General features: G+C 39.1%; 2 protein-coding genes across 2 annotated transcripts; one reads left to right on the forward strand and one right to left on the reverse strand.

Moving 5' to 3' along the window:
• Positions 1 to 3,615: 3,615 nt before the first annotated feature.
• On the forward strand, positions 3,616 to 5,223 carry LOC4343240 (actin-depolymerizing factor 9-like). Its single transcript, NM_001422158.1, has 3 exons — positions 3,616 to 3,782; positions 3,948 to 4,213; positions 4,680 to 5,223. Exons 1-3 carry the CDS (start codon positions 3,780 to 3,782, stop codon positions 4,828 to 4,830), a joined length of 420 nt encoding a protein of 139 aa, NP_001409087.1. The 5' UTR covers positions 3,616 to 3,779; the 3' UTR covers positions 4,831 to 5,223.
• A 1,710-nt stretch (positions 5,224 to 6,933) lies between these two features.
• LOC4343241 (E3 ubiquitin protein ligase RIN2) lies at positions 6,934 to 18,235 on the reverse strand. The gene is made up of 12 exons (NM_001422157.1): positions 17,813 to 18,235; positions 16,345 to 16,422; positions 15,414 to 15,500; positions 15,215 to 15,336; positions 13,567 to 13,663; positions 13,241 to 13,346; positions 12,529 to 12,686; positions 12,303 to 12,440; positions 12,150 to 12,217; positions 11,261 to 11,467; positions 7,598 to 7,958; positions 6,934 to 7,510 (listed from the first exon to the last, which is right to left on the reverse strand). The coding sequence occupies exons 1-12, from the start codon at positions 18,041 to 18,043 to the stop codon at positions 7,451 to 7,453; spliced, it is 1,713 nt and encodes a 570-aa protein (NP_001409086.1). The 5' UTR covers positions 18,044 to 18,235; the 3' UTR covers positions 6,934 to 7,450.
• Positions 18,236 to 24,573: the final 6,338 nt, after the last annotated feature.

Below are 24,573 nucleotides of genomic sequence, written 5' to 3' on the forward strand. Positions count from 1 at the left end.
TCGCTTAGTGTTGCCCCGATCTTGACGGTCTTGTCGGGGTTGGCACTGGAGAGTGGAACGATCTTGATTGCGCCGTCCGGTTTCGGCGTCTTGTTTGTCTTGCTCACTTTCTTGGGTGGCTCAGTCGTGGCGGGTGGGCTGGGCGTTTGCTCGACCATGTCGAGGCTCCGTTTGTCGCATTGCACCGCCAGCTTTGCGTTCCCTTGAATAGTGATTGTTCCCTTCGGTCCCGGCATCTTGATCACTTGATACGCGTAGTGAGATGCGGCCATAAACTTCGCAAGTGCAGTTCTCCCGATGATGGCATTGTAAGCTGTATCGAATTCAGCGACATCAAAGGTGATCTGCTCTGTTCGGAAGTTGTTGGCTTGGCCGAAAGTCACAGGCAACGTAATCTTGCCAAATGGTCTGGATGAGGATTGGGGTGTAATTCCATGAAAGGGTTGATCGGTTGGTGTCAACTCGCTTTGCGGAATTCCCATCGCGTCCAAAGTGCTGGCGAAAAGAAGGTTGATTGAGCTGCCACCGTCGATGAGGACCTGCGCGACCTTGATGTTCCGAATAGTGGGTTCAACCATGATCGGATATCGTCCTGGGATGACGGCGGTCTTGGGGTGGTCTTCTTCCGAGAACTCTATCTTCTGTTCAGACCACTTCATCTTGGGTGCAGCCCCCTACCATGTTGAACAGACTTCGCGTTCCACTTTTTTGTACTCTCGCTTCGAGGAGTACGTTGTGGAACCTCCGAAGATGTGTGAAACGTGGAGGTCAGAGTCTGTCGACAGGTTGGATCTTTCGACATGGAGTCGTCTTGGTTTGTAGCCACTGCGTTCTTGTTTCCGGTCATTGGCGGACCGGTTGAGATCGGCATTGTGGTGTAAACCGGGAAGACGATTTCGCCGACTTGAGTCCACACCAGCATCGTTGAAGCAGGGAATACTTGGCCGAGGTTGGTGTTGACACTGTTGTCGACGAGGCCGGATAACATAGTAGTAGAACCTTGAGTACCAAGTCCCCCTACCTGGCGCGCCACTGTCGACGGGTGATACCCGTAGACCGGATATAGAGGGTATTGGGGTACGTTGGTACAAGGATCTACGTAATACGACATCAAGTAGGCAAAAGACAAAGATTATACTGGTTCAGGCCCCTTGATAGGTAATAGCCCTAATCCAGTTGATGTGGGATTATATGATGGAAAACACAGGTTACAAAGGGAACAGTGGAACTTGACGGATCCGGCGAGATTGTGGTCGAGTTGGTTCGACTAGATCCCCGGCGATTTGGCTCCTTGCAGGCTCCGACTTCGTAGGCTGTGAGGGTTGTGTTGGATCTGAGATTCGATGCCCTAAGTCCTCCCTGGGGGGTCCCTTTTATATCACAAGTCAGGCGGTTTCCAAGTAGAACTCGGAAACATCGAACCTTACACGATACATTGACGACCCAGTCTTGTCCGAGTAGGACTCCTTCCATTTGTAAACTCCGTGAGGGGTTTCCTTAATATATGCGGAGAGTATCCGTATACGCGTGGGTATACCATACCGATATGCGACGTATATCAAAGGGTAAAGGGTATACCTAACCCGTAACCCTGACAATGACCTTGCCTAACAACATATGCAGAACAATTGATAAACTTGCCGGTATTTTATAGAAATAGACAGTGTCGATGACAAATTATTGAAATGAGATAAACTCAGTGGCATAAGCTCCTATTAATATTATTTGAACTTTTAAATAATTTTATGAATTATATTATATGTTATCTATTATAATATTAGTTAAGCATGCATTTGTGCTGTAATGTTATATGTGTTGAACTCAATATTATGTATGATGATAGTTATTTCTATTAGATAGAAGTTTGGGTTGTTTTGGTGTTACGAGAAATGTTTGTTTTCATATTCATGTCCGATCATATTCGATCCTTATTTATTTTTGAGATAATTTTTATTACTTTATGTATTCGATTTTGTCAGGGTTATGGATACCACATACCTAATAGTAGTTGACTAAATCTCGGCAAGACCCACCACATACCATGTCCTATACGGAAACAACCTTCGGATATAGGAGGAGTTCCAGATAAGGAAAGACAATCAAAGTTCTACATGGAAACGACAAGGACTACTCGGATTGTATCCATATTGGTTTCTCTAGTTCTATTTGGACAAGGGGACACCTATGGGTATAAATACAAGGCCCCCTAGGAGGAGAGGGGGGACAATACACACCCAACACAATCAACATACACGGAACAACAGAAGCCACAACATACAAGCCAACATAAGCCAAGACAAGACGCCGGATATCAACTTCGGAGATAGGTATGGCTAGTCCTCTACGGTGTCTCCGGATACTGTCAGGAAAGACGAAAGCGCTATCTCTGATCTCGCCGGGCATGGATTCGAGGAGGAAGACTACCCTGTTGTCGACTACGAGTCAGACCTTCAGACCGCCATGTCGACAACAGTTAGATAGGCTACCCAAAATATTGTACTGGTATGATTATGGTGAATAAGATCAACGACCGGCTTCAGCCAACAGGATGTAGGGTTATTATCTGACAATTCAGGGGCCCGAACCTGTATAAAAATCCCTGTCTCCATCTCTTTTACCTCAGTCTCGTGTATACCCTAGTACCAACGATCCCTATACCATGTAAATACCAGAATTGCGACATCAAACGTCGACAGATTTATTCATATTTGTTTTCGTATCCAACTAAAAATATGAAACAAATATGATACGAGTATTATTTGTTAATATCTGCTTTGTTTGCATCCCTAAGTAAGTAAGTAATGCAAGTGTAGAACACTAAAACAGTGTGCTTTGAGTTTTCATAAAAGTAAGTCTTAAGTTTAGAAATTGTTTTACTTCATCCTCATAAATAAATTTATTTGATAGCCTCCTAAGAGATTGGAATAGAATCTAGAAATTTGTAGTCTCATTGGCCGTGCTAGTTTTGGGATACAATGCCTTAAATCTTTAGTCTCACAATAACTCCGGTGTTAAATTTGTAGTTTTATGAAGCATCTTTTAAATATATAGTTTTATGATAATTTGATAAAATTATCAATAGTTTTGTAAAAATTTGTAGGTGATAGGTGATGTATGCCCCCAATTTGTAAGCCGTCCCGTCAAGGCGTCAACCATCAATATCCGATGTGGGAATAAATGAACAGGTATACATTTATAAAAAGCTCTCTTCTTTAAAAAAAACGCCTTCAAAGTTTATTCAAGGTAGAAAACAATTGGATATGTAATAATGCAAACTATATCATCATCATCATCTGATCATGTAAGTTGCAACCAACTATTTGATCGATCTCACCTCCATGATTATCTTTGTGAGAGGCAGCCATGGCCATGGCCATGCTTGCATTGCATGCAGGAGAAGGTGTGGGGAACATGTCTTTAGGGCTGGCAGGCCAAGGCCAAGGCCTAAACATAAACAAAGAGAAAGAGAGGAATCAAGCGACCAAGTCAACCATTGCCTCCATATTTTCCCTTCACCACACACACACGCACACACAGAGAGGAGGACGTGCATGGCATCATATCAATCTCTGCAACTGCAATCGCCTTAAATTATCTCTCCTCCTCGCCGCGTTCCTCTCGCGAAACGCAGCGCATTGTCCGCTCCTCCTCCGATCCCTAGCAAAAGCTTCCTAGCTAGCTTGCCTACCATTGCCATCCTCTCCCCTCCAACCTCTCCCTCCATTCGCATTACCGCGCAAAGGAGGAAGAAGAAGAAGAACTCACTCGCAGGAGCACCAATGGTGATCGATCTCCTCTTTCTTTCTCTCTCTCTCTCTCTCTCTCGCTACAAATTAAGCACAATTGCAATTTCAGTTTCTTGCATGGTCAATGATGAATTGCAATTAATAGAGTGATTTCCCCCGCAAAAAAAAAATTAATAGAGTGATTTGATTTGAGAATGGCAGGCGAATTCTGCGTCAGGGCTGGCGGTGAACGACGAGTGCAAGTTCAAGTTCCAGGAGCTGAAGACGAGGAGGGGGTTCAGGTTCATCGTGTTCAAGATCGACGACAAGGCCATGGAGATCAAGGTGGAGAGGCTCGGGCAGACTGCCGAGGGCTACGAGGACTTCGCCGCCACCCTCCCCGCCGACGAGTGCCGCTACGCCGTCTACGACCTCGACTTCGTCACCGACGAGAACTGCCAGAAGAGCAAGATCTTCTTCTTCTCCTGGTATGGGTACTTAAAAATATATCCTAATCTTTTGAGGGGACGTCCTCTCATTTCTCACGTCTAAATAGTTAAAAAAAATTAAAATATTAATAAGATATATTAATATGTGATATATCATTAATTTGAACCTGACTTCAACAAGGTGCAAAAGAAAAACAAATATGACTGAATACACGCATCTTAGCTAGAGTTTAATTTTTTTGCTTTTTACAAATCGTAAAGGTTGAATTTGAATAGTATATTTGTGTATATAATAATCTATCTTGATAACTTTTTTTACTAAATTTTTCATTACTAAAAGGGACAAGATGCAAGAAAAGAACGACAGAGAGTTTTAGAATTCATTCCCCTATATAGCTATACCATCGAAATTAATATGCGTGGCTAAGTTCAATTTCATTTCGATGAGGTATCATTTCTGTTATACCAGTAAAGATCACAGAAAGTGCCATGCATGTATGTGTAGGTCGCCTGACACGGCGAGGACAAGGAGCAAGATGCTGTACGCGAGCTCCAAGGACAGGTTCAGGAGGGAGCTGGACGGAATCCAGTGCGAGATTCAGGCCACAGACCCCAGCGAGATGAGCCTCGACATCATCAGAGCCAGAGCTCACTGATGATCATATCATTTCATCATCCAACACCACCAGATTAATTAATTCATTCCCAACGTCGATCGCCTTATTCAACCCCAGATCCATGCATATATATATGCCCATGGGTTAATATATCATCAATTATGGGGTTTATGTCCGCTTAAATTTACCCTACGTACGTTTTGATCCTCGCAAAAAAAAACACATACATATATATATATACCGTTTTGATCGACTATTTATACGTTGTTATACGACATTGATGTCGTCCAAGTATTATTATCCTATTATATATAATTCCTTCATTTCATTCTATTTTTCTTCTGCTTATATCTTCAACTTTTCATTTTTGTAATTTGTAAGTTGTATTGATGCAATTTGTTGGCAACAAGAATACACTTTTTCTATTCATGTATAATAGAAACAACATATTCTCTTATTACGTGTTATGAGTTGTGTGTGCATAATGGAATTTACTGTGTCCAAACATTAGGTGCACGGCTAGTTCTTTACTTTTAGATTGGTTGGGTGAAGGCGAATACTGATGGGGCGTTTTTGTGATGGCACACTAGTTTGGAGCAGCGGTGGTAGTCTTGCGAAATGACCGCGGAGATTTTCTGCCCCATTCGAATGTCCTGAAAAGGTGGATTAAATTTCGGATTAAAGTGGCGCGCTTTTTAAACTGCTAAACGGTATGTTCCGTGCAAAAACTTTTTATATGAAAGTTGTTCTAAAATATCAGATTAATCTATTTTTCAAGTTTGTAATAATTAAAACTCAGTTAATCACACGTTATTACCACCTCGTTTTGCGTGAAACACTTAATCTACATCTTCATCTTCATCTTTAGAAGATTCAAACACCTTAACAATATCATCTAAGGATTAGGATGCTACCATGGCGAAAATTCTACCTTATCGCAGAGCGACTAATATTGTAAGGGAGTTAGGAGTATCTAAACTAATTATTGAGACTGATTCTTTGGAAGTGACCGACCGAGAATGGTGGGAGTGTCTAGCAAACATTCGAATGATTTTTGTCATCCATTTCACTTAGATTTTTCAACGTCTATCCGGATGACACGTTGCCGAGTGAACGACTTTACTAGTTAATCGTTCTAACCGATTGCTCGGTGAAGAAAAAAAAAAAGCCAAGACATCCCTTCATTTTGATTGTCTAGAAAAAACCCGAGATGAATGAATAAATATTACTAATACATCTACTTAAAAAGTTACATGCAGTTACATTATAGTCATATTAGCTACAGTATAATTACAGTATAGTTACATTGCAATTACATAATAGTTACACTACAATTACATAAAAGTTATACTGTAATTTTATAATAGTTACACTTTAATTATATAAAGTTACACTGTATTTTCTAGAATTACATAATAGTTACGATGTAAGTTTATCGTTGTAACTCTAATCAATATTTATTGTATATATATTTTTTGAGGGAACTATTTTCCAGCATTGCATGCTTGCTCGGTTGGTCGTAGTGGTTCTAGCGGGAAGCGCAGGCCGCGAGATCGATCTCACATGTGGGCATCTGTTTTATATTTTCCCACCAGTACAGCACGAATCTTGACACAAATCCTACGGCCAGAAAATTGACAGATGTGTAACTAAAAAATCTGTCGAAAGATTTATAGCAAATCCGGAGATGCTTAGAGGAAAGTTAACAGATAGATTTGTAGGACTTTGGCCCAAGACCTGAAGATAAAGCTGAGTTATTTCGAAAGCGCAAGGGTCACAGATTAGCTCAAGGAGAGTCTTCGAGTAGTTTTACCACCTGGCTTTCTATTTTTCCAGGTTCTATTAGTTCGATTCTGACTGATGATTGTAAGTATAATAGTCTAAGTTAATTAAGTGCGAGTAGTGTACTGTGTAATTCTTAAAAATGTAGTGCCTTGGTGTGGTTCCTATTTTAGCATATATCAGGCCTTGGTGTGAACATATCAATCTTTCTTGCATTTGGTGCCTAACTGTGGACACGGTTATGCATGAATGTATGATGAGACTCCAGGACGGTTGAAAACACTTCAACAATATGATATCAATCTTGTTTTAATCAAGATCAACACGCATCAGTTTCATACCAAAAAAAAAGGGGGAAGAAACCATGCAACATATCTGGCAGACTCCGATATTAAGGAGATATTATGCAATTTACAAAACCAGTAACATATTACAAAAAAAAAAACCCACTAGGAGGTAGAAAACGAAGATTAAAGACAGTTTATCAGATGTCCATCAAACAGCTGTCAGCGTTTCATATCCAATGAAGGAGGCACACAAGAACAGCAGCACACGTTTAGACGTTTTCACTATTCATTGGCTCTCATCGACAAATAATTTTATTGGGATGACAAACACACTTTTATTTGGATGATAACATCTTCTACACATGCTATCCTACGCCATATTGAGCATAATATTATACAGCTGTGATTACTATACAAAGCCGGGGCATTTTAGTACATTGGGAAGAAATAAACTAAAAAAAACACTTATTACAAGAACCAAGAGGTGCTTGGACACCCAGGTTCGTCTTTAACTTAACTATACATCCTTTCATATATGAACTTATAGCCGGTAAACATCGTGCTTATATGTTGTATTGCTGGTTTATCTTTTATTGCATCAGCAGAAGATTATTTACAGTAGCGTTTATATTATTTGTTCTCATCAGATCCTACAAATTGGTGAAGAAAAAACATCAGTGCATACCAGTGCGTAAGGTAATAGCTAAAACTAGAGTTGAGAGGAAATAGAAGTGTACCTCAATAATTAGCTCGTCAGGGATATGGGGTAAAACTTCTCGTACTCTATCTACCATGGAGAGAACCTCCGACATGCTACCATTCGCGGGTCTTGCAGTGCCTCGGAACCGCAAGCCAGCAGCTGAAGCACCATCAGGCCTCGAGGAAGAGGATGGAACAACCGAAGATCCTGCAACTGGCTCAGGCCATAGACTCCAGGTGGCATCTGGATGCCCATAATTATCAGTCACTGAAGTCAACTGCCTCATCATCATCTGAACTCCACTAAGCCCCACTGATGTCACGGCGCTGGAAGAACTGGGATTGTCCATCCCAGGGCTCGACCATGGTGGTGCCCAGCTAGAATCAAGACCAGCACCTCTGCACCACCCAACACCTATGCATCAGTGCTGCAGAATCGTATGCATAGCAGTACAACTATAGGGTTATGGTGATCAACAAACAATTTCCAAAAACGAGGATTCACTGATATAGCAAGTGTATGTGTGCTAAATTATAATAGCATCTGAGAGATAAGTCATACTGCATATACAATACAAGTAGGCACAGAAGAGCCATCAGGCAACCATAAGAAATAAAAGGAATAGACGAGAGATGGACCAGTTTGACCCATCCAACCCACCTGCACGCATGAGTGTATGCGTCTCTTTCGGCCCTTTCCAGCCCAACCAACCAAACCTGCACAGATGTGCTCTATAAAACTTAGCCCCTTATCTCTGACTCCATGTGTATGCAAGACAGTAGCAGCTTCACCTCTTTCTCCATCTAGGTTTCTCTACCCTCACAATTACTCTCCCCACTCCCCCTGCCCCCCTGCTCTCTATCCTCGACCTACCTCTTCTGCCTCACTGCCACGAATCAAGGTAGAATTCTCCCTTGCATAGTTGCAATATGGAAGAGCTGGTAGCAAGCGGCCAGGAGATAATGCGTTTTTGATGGTCAGGAAGTTGGGGGAGCGAGAACAGGAGCTAAACGCACACTATATCAAAGGTACAAAAGTACCAGGAAAATATCATTACTTATTCAAATTATTTTGGAAATTAAACAAATCAACAATACCCGATACCATATCCCCTTGTAAGTTGTATCCCACCACATCCATGTATTGGATACGTATTTGCACACAGGATCAGCATTTTGTTGTATAGGTGATTAATAGGAAGATAAAACATATATCTTCTGGTAATTTTGAGTGAGCATGAGTTTTAGTCATCTTTGGGGATCCCTTCTTTGCCAAGTTTTCAAAATTATGTTTCCTTTGGTAAGTCTTTATTACTACCAGGTTACAATTTCAATGTTCAATCAAGATTCAATCCTAAAAATATGCTAAACCTGCCAGTATAAATCAATCTGACTGGAACAAAATATTCAAAATAATGATGGTAATAGGCAGGTGAGCACCATCAGTTTGACATACTAAACCTACTTAGTTTCACCTAGAATGAATAAGATTCGAAAAGATGCATTGAAAGACTTTGGTTCATCATTATGAACAAAGATAAAGTCCATTAGGAAATGAAACTATGGCTATTATTCTTCCTTTTTCTTTAGATCAACTAGGCCTGGTAAACTCGCTTTCATACCCATTTAAAACTTCAATTGAACCACAAACTAGGACCACCATTAAGTGATACATTACAACAAACAATAGCTTCATCGGATTAAAGATTATCACAGTATCTAGATAGAAAATGTGCATGCCATAAGGCTAACAAAATCTTTGCGAGGGTAGTAACTTGAAAGAGAACAGGAAATTAAAAATGCCCTCAAACTATACCATTCATACACTCAAATAACTGAGGTAGTCTATCAAGGCCTAGTTTCAAATAACGATATAATGTCAGACATTTGCCCAATCACTTTATAAAATGAGCTTAAGTTGTGACAATGAACACCAGGGGCGAAGAATAGGGAAGACATGCATGAGTGGAGCATCAACATGGTAGCACAATGCTGATCTTGGTTATGTTCACGGTCACGGCAGATGAATATGGGCTGGGAAAAATATGTTTTGTGACAAATGAGCTGCAGAGATATGGTGCTTAGGTGAGGCAATGGTAGCCAGATATGAGAAGGGGACAATGATGTTTCCTGAGAACTTCACATAGAAGTGATAGTGCTATGAATGTGGCCATGTTGGCGAAGAATGAAAGGAATGACAAATTTAGGATTTTCCCTCCTGTGAGTGCACTCTATTGTGCTGTTCTACAAGCCATCATCATCTTCCTTCTTTCAGCAAAAAGAGCATATCTTCCTCTTCCTTCTATCTCCGAAAAGGGCATATCTTCCTCCTTGTCTGAGCAGGATGTGTGCTCAATTCAGATCTAGCATGCATAATGGAGTCGACCGCTAGGGGTGAGGTGGAAGGTGTTCGTGCACATCAGCCTATGGCACACACAAGGGATTCACGGTAAACAGCGACAGGGACAATTGGACATGATCTCTGCTGCACTGTCTTTGCCACGACAGCCACCACCTACACTACAGTAATCTGGTAAGCAATTTGGCACTGCAGCAGAAAGATAGCCTCTCGCTTCTTTACCCTGTGTGAGATCACCACCCTCCCTAAGACTTATAAGCTGCGAGATAACACTTGTTGGCATTGCCCACGCATACCACCAAGGATCATCCTTGCCAAGTGCCACAGCCCACAACCAGTGCCAGGAACAGTCCAAGATCCTGATCATATTATCTCTACATACTCCATCGTTCCAACAGCTACCAGGGTAAATCAGGCGGCTTTTGTGATAAATTATATTTGCTTAGGCAGTTGTAAATTAATGAATTGGCAGTTGAAATGAGATAGTTGGGAGGAACTCTACAATTATGTCAAGTTCAATCTACCATACAACAACTGATCACCAAGAATGTAGTGGAATTAGCTCGGATGCTGGACAAAAGGCATTACAATAGGATGTTCAAAGATAAAATTTCTGAGAAAGTTTGATCCAGCACCTCAGGAATCAATGATGGCTCCAATGTACAGGGGTTTTCTAGACAGCAAAAGTTAACCTTTTCTTTTCTCATATTTTTTGTTCATTCCCGTACTCTTGTTGATGTAGAAACACATGCAGGAAGCGCTTATGGAACACATAGAGCATGCTGGTGAGGAGGCAAGAAACTGGTAAACGAAGAGGTCATAGAGTGGCATACTCACTCTGAGTAAGCAACAGATGCAGTTGGTTGTTTCTTCATTGGCACAAACTGCAGAGCAGCCTCCTCAGAGGCACCTGCTGTTTTTGCTCCTCTAAGCTCCCATTTAGTCTTTGCACTGCTGATTTCCACATTAGCTGCCTTCTCTTCCATATTATCTCTCTCTATATATAGCTAGGCCTGCCTGAAGGTTGCAACTGGCTATCCAGCTAGCATTGAGTAACAAATGATGGGAGGCTGTCAGGCTGACTTGTGGATCCACATTGTTAGCTAATATGTGGGACTGATGGGATGTAGTGATTTCATAAAATCGAGCACAAAAACTATCGTAAGATGGGTCCTTAAAGGTGTAGGTTTGTGATAGTTTTGAAGTTTTGACAAGACATGAATAGGTTCATTGAATTTACCCCAAATCACATCAATAATTTGACAAGACATTGTTATAACATGAATATGATGAGCAATGTGAAGAATAAGAAAATAGATCATTCCAAGTTTGTTATACACACCTCCAAACAGCATCTGCAGGATTCTGATGTTCAATAGGATGTTCATGACCAGGAACCCTCTGCTGATTCAACCCCGCATTAAGTTGTTCTGCAATTAACTGGACGTTTCCTACCTCTGCTGTAGATCTTGTGTGACCTTGAGATGACAGAAAGAGAGGTCTTCGACAAGTTGGACATGAGTAACCATCCATTAATCCTTGGTCCAACCTACACATAGCAACAATACTTAAGGGAAAAATCAAACATAGAATGCAATTTGATGTGGTCACATTTGATGGTAAGATGTGAAGCTATACACAATTGCTAAGCATATCTACTTTTGTGGGTGTAGAAGTGTTGCATATTTTTGTACTAAGTGAGAAGCAGAGGTCAGTACAGTTGTACGAAAGAGCAACAAAGGGAGCTGAACAACAGTCTAAGCTGAAATACAAGTAATACTATGATCTGTTACTAATGACTAACAACTGCAACTTCTTCACATCAGCTTGCTGGCAAGCTTCAATCTCGTCAAAGATATTTGTGAGAATCTGACTAATAATTTGCTAAGAAGGTTAACAGAAGGACCATCCACCATGCTCAGCAATATCAATTTTCCTTATGCAGAGATTCCATGACAGAAAAATTTAAGTCAACCGTAAAATAGGAATGTTGGTCCCGTATTTTAATAAGTAAATTTGGAATGCATAAGATCAAATGGACAGTTATGACGGCATATGGAGTCTGTTCATAACTACAGCCTGCAGTCCTTATGCAAATAGTGGGAGCACAATTTCCAGAAAATGAAAATGAATCTACTTAAAGTTTTTTTTTTGGTAGGACATTATGAGCTATAATAAAATTGAACCACAGACCATCAATTGCAAAATAGTAAAAGGAACTCATCGCGTACCATGATCGCAAGCAAGCTAGATGAAATAGATGGTTGCAGGATAACTTTTTAGCTCGAGCCATTGGTCCCTAGGAGTTGCAGATTTCAAAAGAAAATCAGATACACAAGCACTCAAAACACTACAGATCCTGTGAAAATCTAGAAATTGTTTACCCTACAGATGGCACACTCATCGTCGTATGCACAGATTTCATCATATGTAGCATCTGGAAGTGCTCCGTCGAGTGAACTAAGTGCCTTTCGTAACTTGGCATAAGTTTTTATCCGCTTCCAAAATGAAGCTATAAGAGCCTGCAAACATTTTCAAAGAATTCCAGTCAGTACATCATACATATTTATTTAAAGTTTATCGAAGTTAACAAGTGAATGTCACACTCACGCGCAAGTTCAATAGGAGAACAGCGTCAACCAGATGAAACGCCATACCACGGAGCCAGAAGATCATTGAGTAATGACCAAGTGACATCAATAAGCTTATCAAGTCAATGACAAAACCAAAATTTCTGACTAGTCTGCCTCTCCACTCAGAAAAAGATCCTGCAGTTACAAAGCATGATTGGACCCTGGTGGTAAAGTTGAGATAATTCAAGAGACGCATGTACAAGAAATGAGACATGGACTGCTCAACCTGAACTAAATTAATGTTCCAACAGATCATAGAGCAAAATTTACAGTATTACAAACAGACCAGACCAACATAACAAATGTCAGATGAGTGAATGAAACCTCTGTTATATACTCCGGCCTGTCAGGAAAAAAAAAAGGTTCTGTTTTTTACCATTGGCATGGCCTTGGAAAAAAAAGATCAGCAATTTATATAAAACCGATTATTGAGATCAATATACATGTTTTTTCTTTGTGACCAATCTAAATATTCATAGATATGTTACCAGTGAAAGATAAAATAGTTTACTGTATGCGTTCTAGGATTTTTTTTTTCATTCACTGAATCTGGTGTTTGCATTCTTGTCTAGGTTAGTAATAACCGGTTAACCACGAAACTCATACAGCATTATCCTGCATGCTCAGCCCTAGAGGGTTTACTAAACTGAATTAAATGAGTCTCTGAGCAGCGAAGACACGCTTATCACCTGCTGCTTGCTTATAAGTTTTTTGGAAATCAAGATAGTCCACACCACTGTCCATTTGATGTCGTTGCCATATGTCAAACAACTGAAATCCATGCACCATGATTGACTGCTAGGAAAATACTATGTGAGAAAAGGTTGAAGATATTCAGAAGTAATAACTGCATGCAGGTAAATGCTCATAATATTTTTAACATCTCTAGTTGGCATTTATAAGCACCACCTCCTTTGAACATTAAATGCAATGCAGATTTCTTTGATAATGCAAGATCGTTATAAATTAAGAAAAGATAAGGAGGAGAAACTTCCCACAATCTGGGTTGAAGTACCTGCAGTGTCTCAAAGCCAATACTAAGTGGCTCAAAAAACATAAGCCAAAATAGTTGAGAATTACACGACTTGCAGAACCCAACACAAAGCTTTATCCTGGAGAAGATAGACAATCAATTAAGTGTGAGCTTTTAAAAGTATTACATGCTACAGTTGTGTCAAGGACACCATAACAAAAGGAAATGTGGTAAACTCAAGCATCAATACAACTCATTCCATTATACTCCCTCTGGTCAAAAATATTTGTCGTTTTAGGACCAGATTTGGACAAACTTTTAAAATTCCGAATACAATTTTATGTGAATAAATTTATAAAGTCTAATAAGTTCATGATATTATGAAAGTACTTTTTGAGGCAAATCTATGTATATCATTTGTTTTCTTTTTTAAACTAAGCATTTAAGAAATTATTGATGGTCAGAATTTTAAAAGTTTGACCAAATCTTGTCCTAAATGACAAATATTTTTTTTAGAACACGCAGGAGATCTGCATATCATTTCATTAAGAAAAAGGAGAAAAGGTGGACGGTGTTAGAGAAAGACTCCGACACCCGCCACCAAGGGTACAATAGAACACCACACACCCAAAGGAAGTAAAACAAACTAGTGCATTAGCAGCACAGCCCTAGTAAAGAGATCACGAAGCCTAGCAGCTCCTGCTAGGCACCAAAGAGCACCCTCATTAGCGATGGCTTGGAGGACATCAACCAAGCATGGGGTGGCACCATTAAAAACACAATTGTTCCTGTGCTTCCAAATTTCCCAAGCAACCAAGATGATTAACGTAGGATTCTGATAGGATTGCAGGATTGAGAAAACGTAGGAATAGGAAAAACGTAGGATTCTGATAGGAATGTAAGTGTAAAACAGAGGATTGCAAAACTTAGGAAAAACACAGGAATGACCGTTTGATTGAACCACAGGAAAAACGCAGGAATTGGATGAGAGAGATAGACTCAAAGAAAGTTACCAAGAGGTTGAAGCTCTTGCTAAATTTCCTCCAAAATCTCTATAGGATTGTCCATTCCATAGGAATTTTAAAGGATTGGATATGATTCAATCCTTTGTTTCAAAGGGCTTCATAGGAGATTTTCCTATAGGATTGAAATCCTCCAAAATTCCTATGTTTTTCCTCCAATTCAAAGGGGCCCTAAAGAGTTTAGCCCTTCCTTCTCATTATCAGGTAAACCCCTTACTGTTCTTGACCACCAATTGGCAAACCTAGCAGTATCTTGGGTTGGAAAGCTAGAGTAGCCAAGCCGTTGCAGGACCAAATAAACGAGATTTGGAGTGAGAGATGTCCCTCCAAACTTTTTTTAAGAAGAAATTGTGAGAGTGTTGGGGATTGAACAAGGGATCTTAGGGTTGAAACCACACACCCCTTGCCACTGCACTATCAAGTGCATCTCTAAATGACAAATAATTTGACCGGACAGAGTAAGTTTATAACAGAAGTTGCAAGTTGCAAGAAATTGTAAGGGACAATAATTTCATGTTGGAAGTGAGTAAGTGACATCATGCATCTCTGACATCTACAAAATCAAAATAAATTTAAGTGTACCCAACACCTAAGCAAAGAAAAAATTATGTGTAAATAATATTTCTAAACAAAAAACAGTAAAATGCAGACTAACCAGGGAATATTACCATAGTACATCAGCCGATAGAACCAGCAATAGTGCAGAATATACACGAAAGTATTTTGATGGAGTCGCTGATGGTGAAGCATTGAGCTGTTCAAGGCGTTCTCTAGCCAATGATTGAAACATCTGGATGTACGAGAAATTTTAGTTAATGTAAGGGTATAATCTTAACTAGTTGAAGACTTGAAGTTCTAAAACATTACCTTCAGGGAACAAAGAAGGCCCAACCAACTTGACCAAAGGATTATTTGTTGAGAATTAGGAGGCACAACCAGTGGGAGAAAAGTTCCCTGGAATACGAGAGAGATCATTGGCATTTCTTCACATGGCAGGCAACAACAAGAACATAAATAAATAACTGTAAATTGATCATACATCCTCCCTTAGGGCTTGTTCGGTTTGGAAGGGGTTGAAGGGGATTGGAGGGGTTTGAGGTGTAATAATTCCACACCACAATAGGTGTGGAATAAATCCCCTCCAATCCCTCCCTCCTGGGGATTAACCGAACATGGCCTTAAGATTGAAATTGAGGATGTACCCTCCTGGCCCACAAGTTAGGTTGATGACCCCACATGTCAATGGCATAGGAGGCTAAATCCTCAACTTTTGATTTAAAGGAGGGTATACGATCAAATCTCCCGGTTTACTTTTCCAACTTGTAAATCGTAGTCTTCACTTCTACAAAAGGGCATGGAAACTTCTACTCCCTCCATCCCAAAATATAAGGGTTTTTGGGGGGATGTGACACATCCTAGTACTACGAATCTGGACAGACTCCATGTCTAGATTCGTAGTACTAGGATGCATCACATCCCTCCAAAAACCCTTATATCTATGAAAGATCAGAGTATCCACGTATTGGACTTGTGCTAAGATTCTCAAGGAGATAGGATTAGATCTAAATTAGATTGTACATGTATTATGGCTGATAGTTATTGAACAAAGTGTAAGACTGCATATTATCTAATTTAAAAGAACTCACTATCAAGCTGCTTTAAATTCACTAAAGCATATATTGCAAACATCATTTTAGAGCAAGTCTCTTGTGTTGAAGACTACGAGCTTATCAGCAGAAAGTCAGGAGAAAAGGGGAGCGCATGCGCACACAGAGAGAGAGATGGATAGAGCGCTTACCTTGTAAAGCACATAGTTAATGATGTGTTCCAACACCTTTCTAGTCTCAGAAGAGGTTAATTGAACAAAAAATAGTGTCTGCATAAAAGAAAAAACAACATTAACGCCACTATTGCTAATATGATATGCATACGTTAAATATAAGCTAAGCTGCAACATCCTCTTTACTAAAAATCATTAAAAGAAATCTGGATGCTCAGGTAAAATGGTTTCCGCTAAATCATGGATTGGAACAATGGAGGAAGAACAATGCCCTGCCTTGTGCCTTCAAAAAGGTCACCTGGACACCTGGCTTTGTAATAGTATGAACCATCCTTTCTCTCATATATAAGTCACTAAGAATCTAAACTAGGATAGCAGACTAGAAGTTTAGCTTCCTCTATGAAATAGTGTTTTTATATAACATAGTTATCATGTTTGCAATGCAAACTGTATGCATACATGGAGGACGAGCTTTTCCAACAGACAAAATGCTTTGATTGAACTACAAAATTGGGTCAAACTCTAATGCTCCTTTTAAAGATTCCTATGGAAGTAAAAATAATTAAGTACAGCCAGTTTACGACATGAATCAAGAAGTGGATGTATCAATACAAGTTCTTACATGAATATTAAACCACATGCACAAAAATGAGTCTAGAAGGAAATCGCAACGAACCAAGTCACACACTGTCAGCTTAGCTCTTGCTCTATCAAAGCCATATAACAGCCATTCAGAGACGTAACAGAAATCCTCTAGCATCGAACAACAAAAGTACCACATACAAATATCCAGTTCAGATTTCAGAACCGCTTAACGTAACAAAAATCCTCTAGCATCGAGCAACAAAAATACCACATAACAGAAATCCTCTAGCATCGAGCAACAAAAATACTACGTACAAATATCCAGTTCAGACTTCAGAATCGCGGTGTTCAAGCCTGTATTCAAGCATGTTGTTGTATAGTTGCTATTGGCATTGCTACTTCCCCATATGTTCCAACTACCATAGTTTAGATAAGCATCTACTCAACTGAAATGCAACTCCTGAGAACATGTGGTTCTTCGCAATCAGCTAAAGCACAATATTCCTACTAAATCACTCCATTATCTCACACACTTGATGATTCCAAAAACAACATGGAAACAAAATGTCATTAGCTGATTTAATGAAGGAAAACACGTCCATTCTAACTAAACAAATTAAGTTTATTTCTACCTAAACATCAAACATATCTTCAGCACGCAAATTAAACCAACAAATTGGGCAGCAAATTTGAATCAACAAATTTGGGCAGAAAAAACACCTCCATCTTCCCAACTATCAGCTTGCATATATTATTATTGCTTATATTATTATTACTGACAAGTGGTCAACCGACAAAAGTTTTTTTTTCCCCAAACAGCACAATCTAAGCGAATGACCGCGTGGCCCTGAGCAGCAACAATCCCAACCCCCATCCCATTCCCGATCGACCGATTGCTCACCTTGAGGGAGAGGATGAGGACGAGGAACACGTGCGCCGCCAGATTCGCCAGGAGCGCGACGGTCACGTGCGAGCCCAGCACCGTGCCGAGCCAGTCCCCTCCTCCTCCTCCTCCTCCCCCGCCCGCCGCGTCGGCATCCCCGTCGAGGAGGGACCCCGCCCACCACTGCAGCGCCGCGGCGCTGGCCGCGGTGGATGCCGCGGCGACGTAGAGGCTGTTCACCGCCGCCATGCGCCGCGCATCGAAGACAGGTCCCCCACCCCTCCTCCACAACCCTATGGCCTCCTCGTCGTCCTCGTCGTCGCCGCCGCCGATTCGCCGGCGATGCGGGGGAATCGCGGGGTTGCTTGCGGCTCGGGGGAGGTGTCGACGACGGCTTTATTTCGGGGGGGCCGCGACGCCGTGAGAAAAGGGGGGATTGAGGGGAGGAAGAGGAAGGTGGGGGGGGGAGCCAGGGGGACAAAATTATTGACGACGGGATGGATAGATTGGAATTAATTATGTTAATTAAAGTCTAGATATTTGACGGGTTTAATACGGGAGAATTGTGCGTTTCAGTCCTAAGGGTTATCTGTAATATTGTTTCTTTCCTAAAATAGATTAGTACTCTCTCTTTGTCCTAAATGTGAAAGCCATATACCAGATTAGATATTTTATAGTAATATGAATATGAACAGGAAACCTCTGATCATATTCGTCTGATGCTAGTTTCTATATATTGGAATGAATGGAGTAATAAATTTTAGCTATCAATTTAGACAAAGTGCATGTATAGATTCGTAGCTAAAAGTTACTAAAAGTGCATTATACATTTTATAGTACTACGAATATAAATATGAAACATGATTAGATTCGTAGTATTTTAAAATATCAAATCTGATACTATATTTCTATATATTGGGATGAAGGGAGTAATAACTTTTAGCTATGAATTTGGACAAGTGCATGTCTAGATTCGTACTAAAAGTTATTATATTTTGGGATGGAGTTAGTATGATGTTAGTATTATTTCTTTTCGGAGGGAGAACTATGTTATGGTTGGATGATGCCTTCAACTTGCCAAATCCCAACTTTAGGTGGTTGTTTTGCAGTTGTTTAGTTGATGCCATTGTTATGGGTAGCTATATTTTTCATCGGCCTATTTCAAAGACACAATTTTTTGCAACACTTTGCCTAAAGCTTCACCTTATGTAATATGAGGTTTGGCAATGTTAATCATCAATCGAACATATCTTTATCTATCTATTGACATGTTTGGTATTGCTCCAGCCTAGAGAAAACTCAAAGCTGTAGAGTTTGGACTTGAGCTATGTTTGATTTGGATTATTAGGCAGATTACTGCTACTGATTATATACTTAATTATATGAATAAATTGAATACTTTAAGAAACAAACTTAACAAATATGCGTCCTTTGAGTGTATTTTCCAAAGCTTAGAGTAAATAATCCATTTCAATAATCTGAAACGAACCATAAAATTGTTTAAATATGACAATACACGCATACTTAAATGTATATATTTCCTATGAATATAGAAGTTGGATTTCTAGCAACTATTGTATTTCTCTAAATTTCCCTGTCAAACTTACAAACCTTCTCCATTTAACTGTTATTACCATTTACTGTGCACATGTCTCCTCCCTACGATTGTTGGGGGCTAAAATATTTTTTTTATCTCTCTACATTAATATTGTAATAATCCTTTTCCAGTTATAATAGCGAAGAAATTTATTGCAAAAAGATAGCGGTGGTGACAGTGAACCCGCCAACCCATTTATCCTATCGTAAATTTTGCAAATTACTCATTCAAAGATTTAATGTTAAAAATAGAGAAATATCGTGGACAATCACATATGAAATCAAGTGAATGTTTCCCTATAAAAGATAAGGTAGTAACATATTTCATGAATTATATAGTTTTACTTGTATTTGATAATAGTATGATATAGTTCTTTTATCATAGTAAAGCATAAACATTTAGCTAGTATTTCGAAAAAGGATGTGGTGCACACACAAAAGAAAAAGAAAAGAAAAAATGGTTCATCCACGGAATATTGCAATATGCTGCGAAGGTAGGTGCGTTTGTGCAAAACGGGGTACGGGCCGCGTGCGACGCCTGCCTGCGCACACCACCAGCAGCGAGAGCGAGAGAGGGGGCGTGGGGCGGTTGGCGCGCCAAGGCAGGTGGGTCCCGTGCGTCGGTGAGTACCGGAAAAGCGAGAGCTCGGTAGGTGACGCGTAGAGCAGCAAGCCGCGCCACGAGCGAGTGACCGCGCGACACGACCCCGACCCGGCCCGGTCGGTGCGGCGCGGCGGAGGTCGCCCGGGTCAGCCGCTCGCCGCCACGCGAGACGAGACGATCAGACGAGGGCTAAAATAAAAAAAAATCTTCTTTTTTTTTCCCTGGGCTTGCTAATTCCACGCTGCCCCTCTTTAGGGGTGGAAACGAGCCGAGCTGAGCTCGCAACAAACTAATTTGGTTTGGCTTGGCTTGGTTAGGGAAACAAGTTAAAACTTTAGCTCGGCTCGGCTCATTTCTTGGCTCGAGCCAGTTCGAGCTGGCTTGCAAGCCTTTCTATTGAAACGACTCTTCATATATATTTTATAAATATTAAAAAAAGTAAAAACAAATCATTAACATGTAAAATTTAAATAAGTTTATATATTCAATTCTTCAAAATCTTAATGATAAATTTTAAGTTGACAAATAATAACGCCATATAAAGTAAAATAATCGATATAAACACACGATGCCTAAGGCTCGCGAGCCAAAACAAGCGGCTCGCAAGCTAGCTCGGCTCGGCTCATTTCAGCAACGAGCTAAAAAGATGGCTTGGGCTTGGCTCGTTTGACTTACGAGCCGAGCCTAGCCAACCAAACTCAAGCCAAGCCCGAGCCAAGCTCACGAGCACGAGTTTTTTTTCCACCCCTACCCCTCTTATCCGTTTGTGGACACAGCGAGGGGCATTATTGACTTTGCAGAAATGGAGGGAGAAAAAAAAAAGATGCACTGCTAAAAAATTAAAATTATACTACTCGCTTCGTTTTCAAATACTCCAGTAGTACTGCCACTAGACTGCCAACATTGACTAGGAGACATTCGTTTTTTTCTTGACCACTAATTATTCCTCAATAGTTTGATTAGACTATGAGGATGGAAGTGTGCTTATTCCTTAACCCTAACACTATGTAAAGAGAGGATTAAATTTTGGACGTGGCACGCTTTTCAAACTGCTAAACGGTGTGTTTTGTGTGAAAATTTTCTATATGAAAGTTGCTCTAAAATATCAGATTAATCTATTTTTTAAGTTTGTAATAATTAAAACTCAATTAATCACATATTATTACAACATTGTTTTGCGTGAAACACTTAATCTTCATCTTCATCTTCATCTTCAGGAGATTTAAACACCACATAAGAGAATGGAAGTTTTATTCTTTGTTGAACATGGTCTTTTAGTTCAAAAAATTCCAACTTATTTTTTCAAACTATTTCAATATTCGATCACTTTATTCCCTTAAGTATTTTTTAAGCTTAGTTTATCCTGAATTTAATTAAAATGGTTCACTTTATTGGTTAATTGCATTTCTCTTCTTTGTTTATCTTTATATGAGTCATACTTTAAGCTTAAATTTTATAGAGCCATAGATGGCATCATTATCAAATTTATAAAAATTTAATAACTACTTGCTTGAAAGTTAAAACCTTCATGTTAAAATTAGTTTCGGTGTTTCCAACCTATGTAAACAGCGATAACAAAAAAAATGTTGAGAGGTAAGTTATAATACATATATTAATGCTATCAAATTTTATTTCAAAATATGATTTATACAGGCATAAACGAAAAGCCCAAATATTATCATGGAGTAAGGTGAACTATTGTTAAGAGTTGGGTATAAAATGAGACGAAAAGTTGTCTAAGGGTTAAGTGCTCTGGTGAAAAAGTTTGGGGAGTAAAATTGACATTTTGCTTTTAAGTTACTCAAAAAATGGCCTTTTTTTGCTTTTTTTATAAAATATAAAAGTTTGAGGATGAATGATTTCTATTGCCAGCTATTTAAAAATGGGGGAGTAACTATTTTGCTATGACGCAGTATACTAAAGTGTTGATTGTTTGCGCTACTTTGCAGCTGCAGGCTGCATCAACAGTAGCAGCTACTCAAAAATTAACCGCGGCAGCAGCAGCAGCAGCAAGGCTGTGCTGCCACAGCTAGCATAAATGAACAACCCTTAATTATTCTATTCGGTAATTACATATTTAACACTGAAATAAGATATTGTCAAACATTTGAAACTTTGACAATCAATAACTCTAAAATTAGTTAATTTCAAAATGCAAAAGTGGTATGGGCAATCTGCTTAGAAATGTACTAATGTACTTCATAATATCTTAAACTTATTAGGTTAATAAACTTGTTCTAATATAAACTTATGACCAAAGTTACACACCAAAGACCTTAAATAACAAATATCGTATTTTTTTTACTATAGAAAGCACTGTCAGACCTCTAGCAGCAGGTATTATACAATAAAACAATTACCAGACTGCAATAAAAATTAATGGTTTGCCTCACAAAGTAAATGGGCACCCAATTAATGCACAATACAACAAGAATAGTACACTACAATTAATCTTGTATATTATAACAATTGACCCCATGTAGTATAATTATTGCTTGATCCAACTATCACAACAACAAAGCAAAGTGTTAGTCTGTCTACTAGCAGAGAAAACACACCCTTAACTTGCATCTATTTTGTAGCATTTTTGTCATGTTCCTGCAGCAGCAAGTGGGTTTTCCATATATATTTCATACATTGAGCTAAACACAAACCAGGTTTATCGGTTCCGTTCCAATATGTGCCATTATATTCCACCACCTAAAGCTATGAAGCGAGCGAGCGGCATATTGTTCCAATCAAAATATCGTTAATTTCAGTTATTCTGATTAAATTCTGGTCGGTATTGATCAGAATTAACATACCACTTGTTTCAGTATATTTTAAACATGAGTGATCTTTCCGTTGAATTTGGCTTGGTCGATTCATAAGGATACATGATAAATTTTGTAAAATATGATAGTAACATGATGAATAACTTTGAATCACTCTATTTATATTTTGTAAATTGCAAGTTCTATTCTGGAGTGATCTTTATTTCAGTCCAAAGTGGCTCTTGCCATGCACTGGACTTTGCTCGTGCAATGTTCATGTATTCTTAATAACGCGGATTCACCTAAAGGCTTTTTTATAGCATTAACTGCACTAAAAGTCAGTGGGTCACAATTACATTCAAAGAAAGGATTATGTCTAGCTATAAACTCAATCATCCATGTTATATTGCTCTCATTGCTATCATTTTTAGTATAATTATGGGCACAAATTTGATAAAATATTGCATAATATTCCCTCCATCCCATCATAATATGAGGGATTAAATTATTTAAATTTGTCCCAAAATATAAGGGAGTCTAGAGCACTACCTGTGCACCAATTGACCCTCATTCAATTTTCTTCCCACTAAACAACCTTCCAACCCTAATATTGCCTAATCTAGTAGGGAAAACATATATTACAAACTTCATATGTAGTGTAAATCTGGAAACTGTCGTACGATGTACAAGTGAACGTTTGAGATTTGTCTATATCATCATAAGCAATTTTTTTTACTACCAGAACAAAAAATTACTTATGATTAAATCTAGGAGAAAAATACTCAAGGTGATATGGATGAATCTCGGATGTCCATTCGTGTATCCTACAGTAGTTTCTAGGTATGCATTACACACTTCCTCAATCTATTGAGGGGTATTTGATCTTTTTTTCATTTTCCTTAATCTCTCAAATGCATACTAAAATCACTTCTAGTATATGATGGAGTTAGTAACATATTTATACTCTCTCCATTTCAAAATGTTTGACACCGTTGACTTTTTAGCACGTGTTTGACCATTCGTCTTATTCAAAAAATTTAAGTAATTATTTATTCTTTTCATATCATTTGATTCATTGTTAAATATACTTTCATATACACATATAGTTTTACATATTTCACAAATTTTTTTGAATAAGACGAACGGTCAAACACGTGCTAAAAAGTCAACGGTGTCAAACATTTTGAAACGGAGGGAGTATTATCTTATTAAACCCTGAAACGGTACATCTGTATCGGTTGGTATGAGAACTTCCTTTCTAAGAGCCAAATTGGAATGGCCTCTCGAATGAAATTGACAATCTTGATGCATATAGGGTAGAAAAAAAGCTCGCTTGCCCGGCTTGATGGCTCAGTCCAAAATTGTTGCGATTCATCTAGTTTTTCTTTTGAGATACAAATTTCAATCTGAAACCAGAAGACGAAGCATACTAAAAACCGATTGGTATCTTCGAAAAATAGATAAGAAAACCAAATTTGTTTTCGTCGAAAAATATAGAAAAAAAATGTTAGATAATTGGAAAAAAATTGTGAAAATGCCATTTCCTATAAATTTAGTAATCTCCCATTGACATACACACAATATGTAATACATATTCATAAAAGACAATACATATCACTCACCAGTCACCAACCATTGGCCAAATAGAATGCCTGTCACCTAAATATTAAAGTCCATTACGTACATAGTTTAGAGTCCAATACATATATTGAAGTCCATTTCATTACTACATGGAATTTGGCCCATGAAAGGGCTTCCCTTTTTCTAAATAATTATTCTTTTCTTTCCTACTGGACAATTCAAGAAATGCATGGAATGCAACATTT

The sequence above is a fragment of the Oryza sativa genome, chromosome 7 (assembly GCF_034140825.1).
Source record: "Oryza sativa Japonica Group chromosome 7, ASM3414082v1".
In the NCBI taxonomy this organism is placed as follows: domain Eukaryota; kingdom Viridiplantae; phylum Streptophyta; class Magnoliopsida; order Poales; family Poaceae; genus Oryza; species Oryza sativa.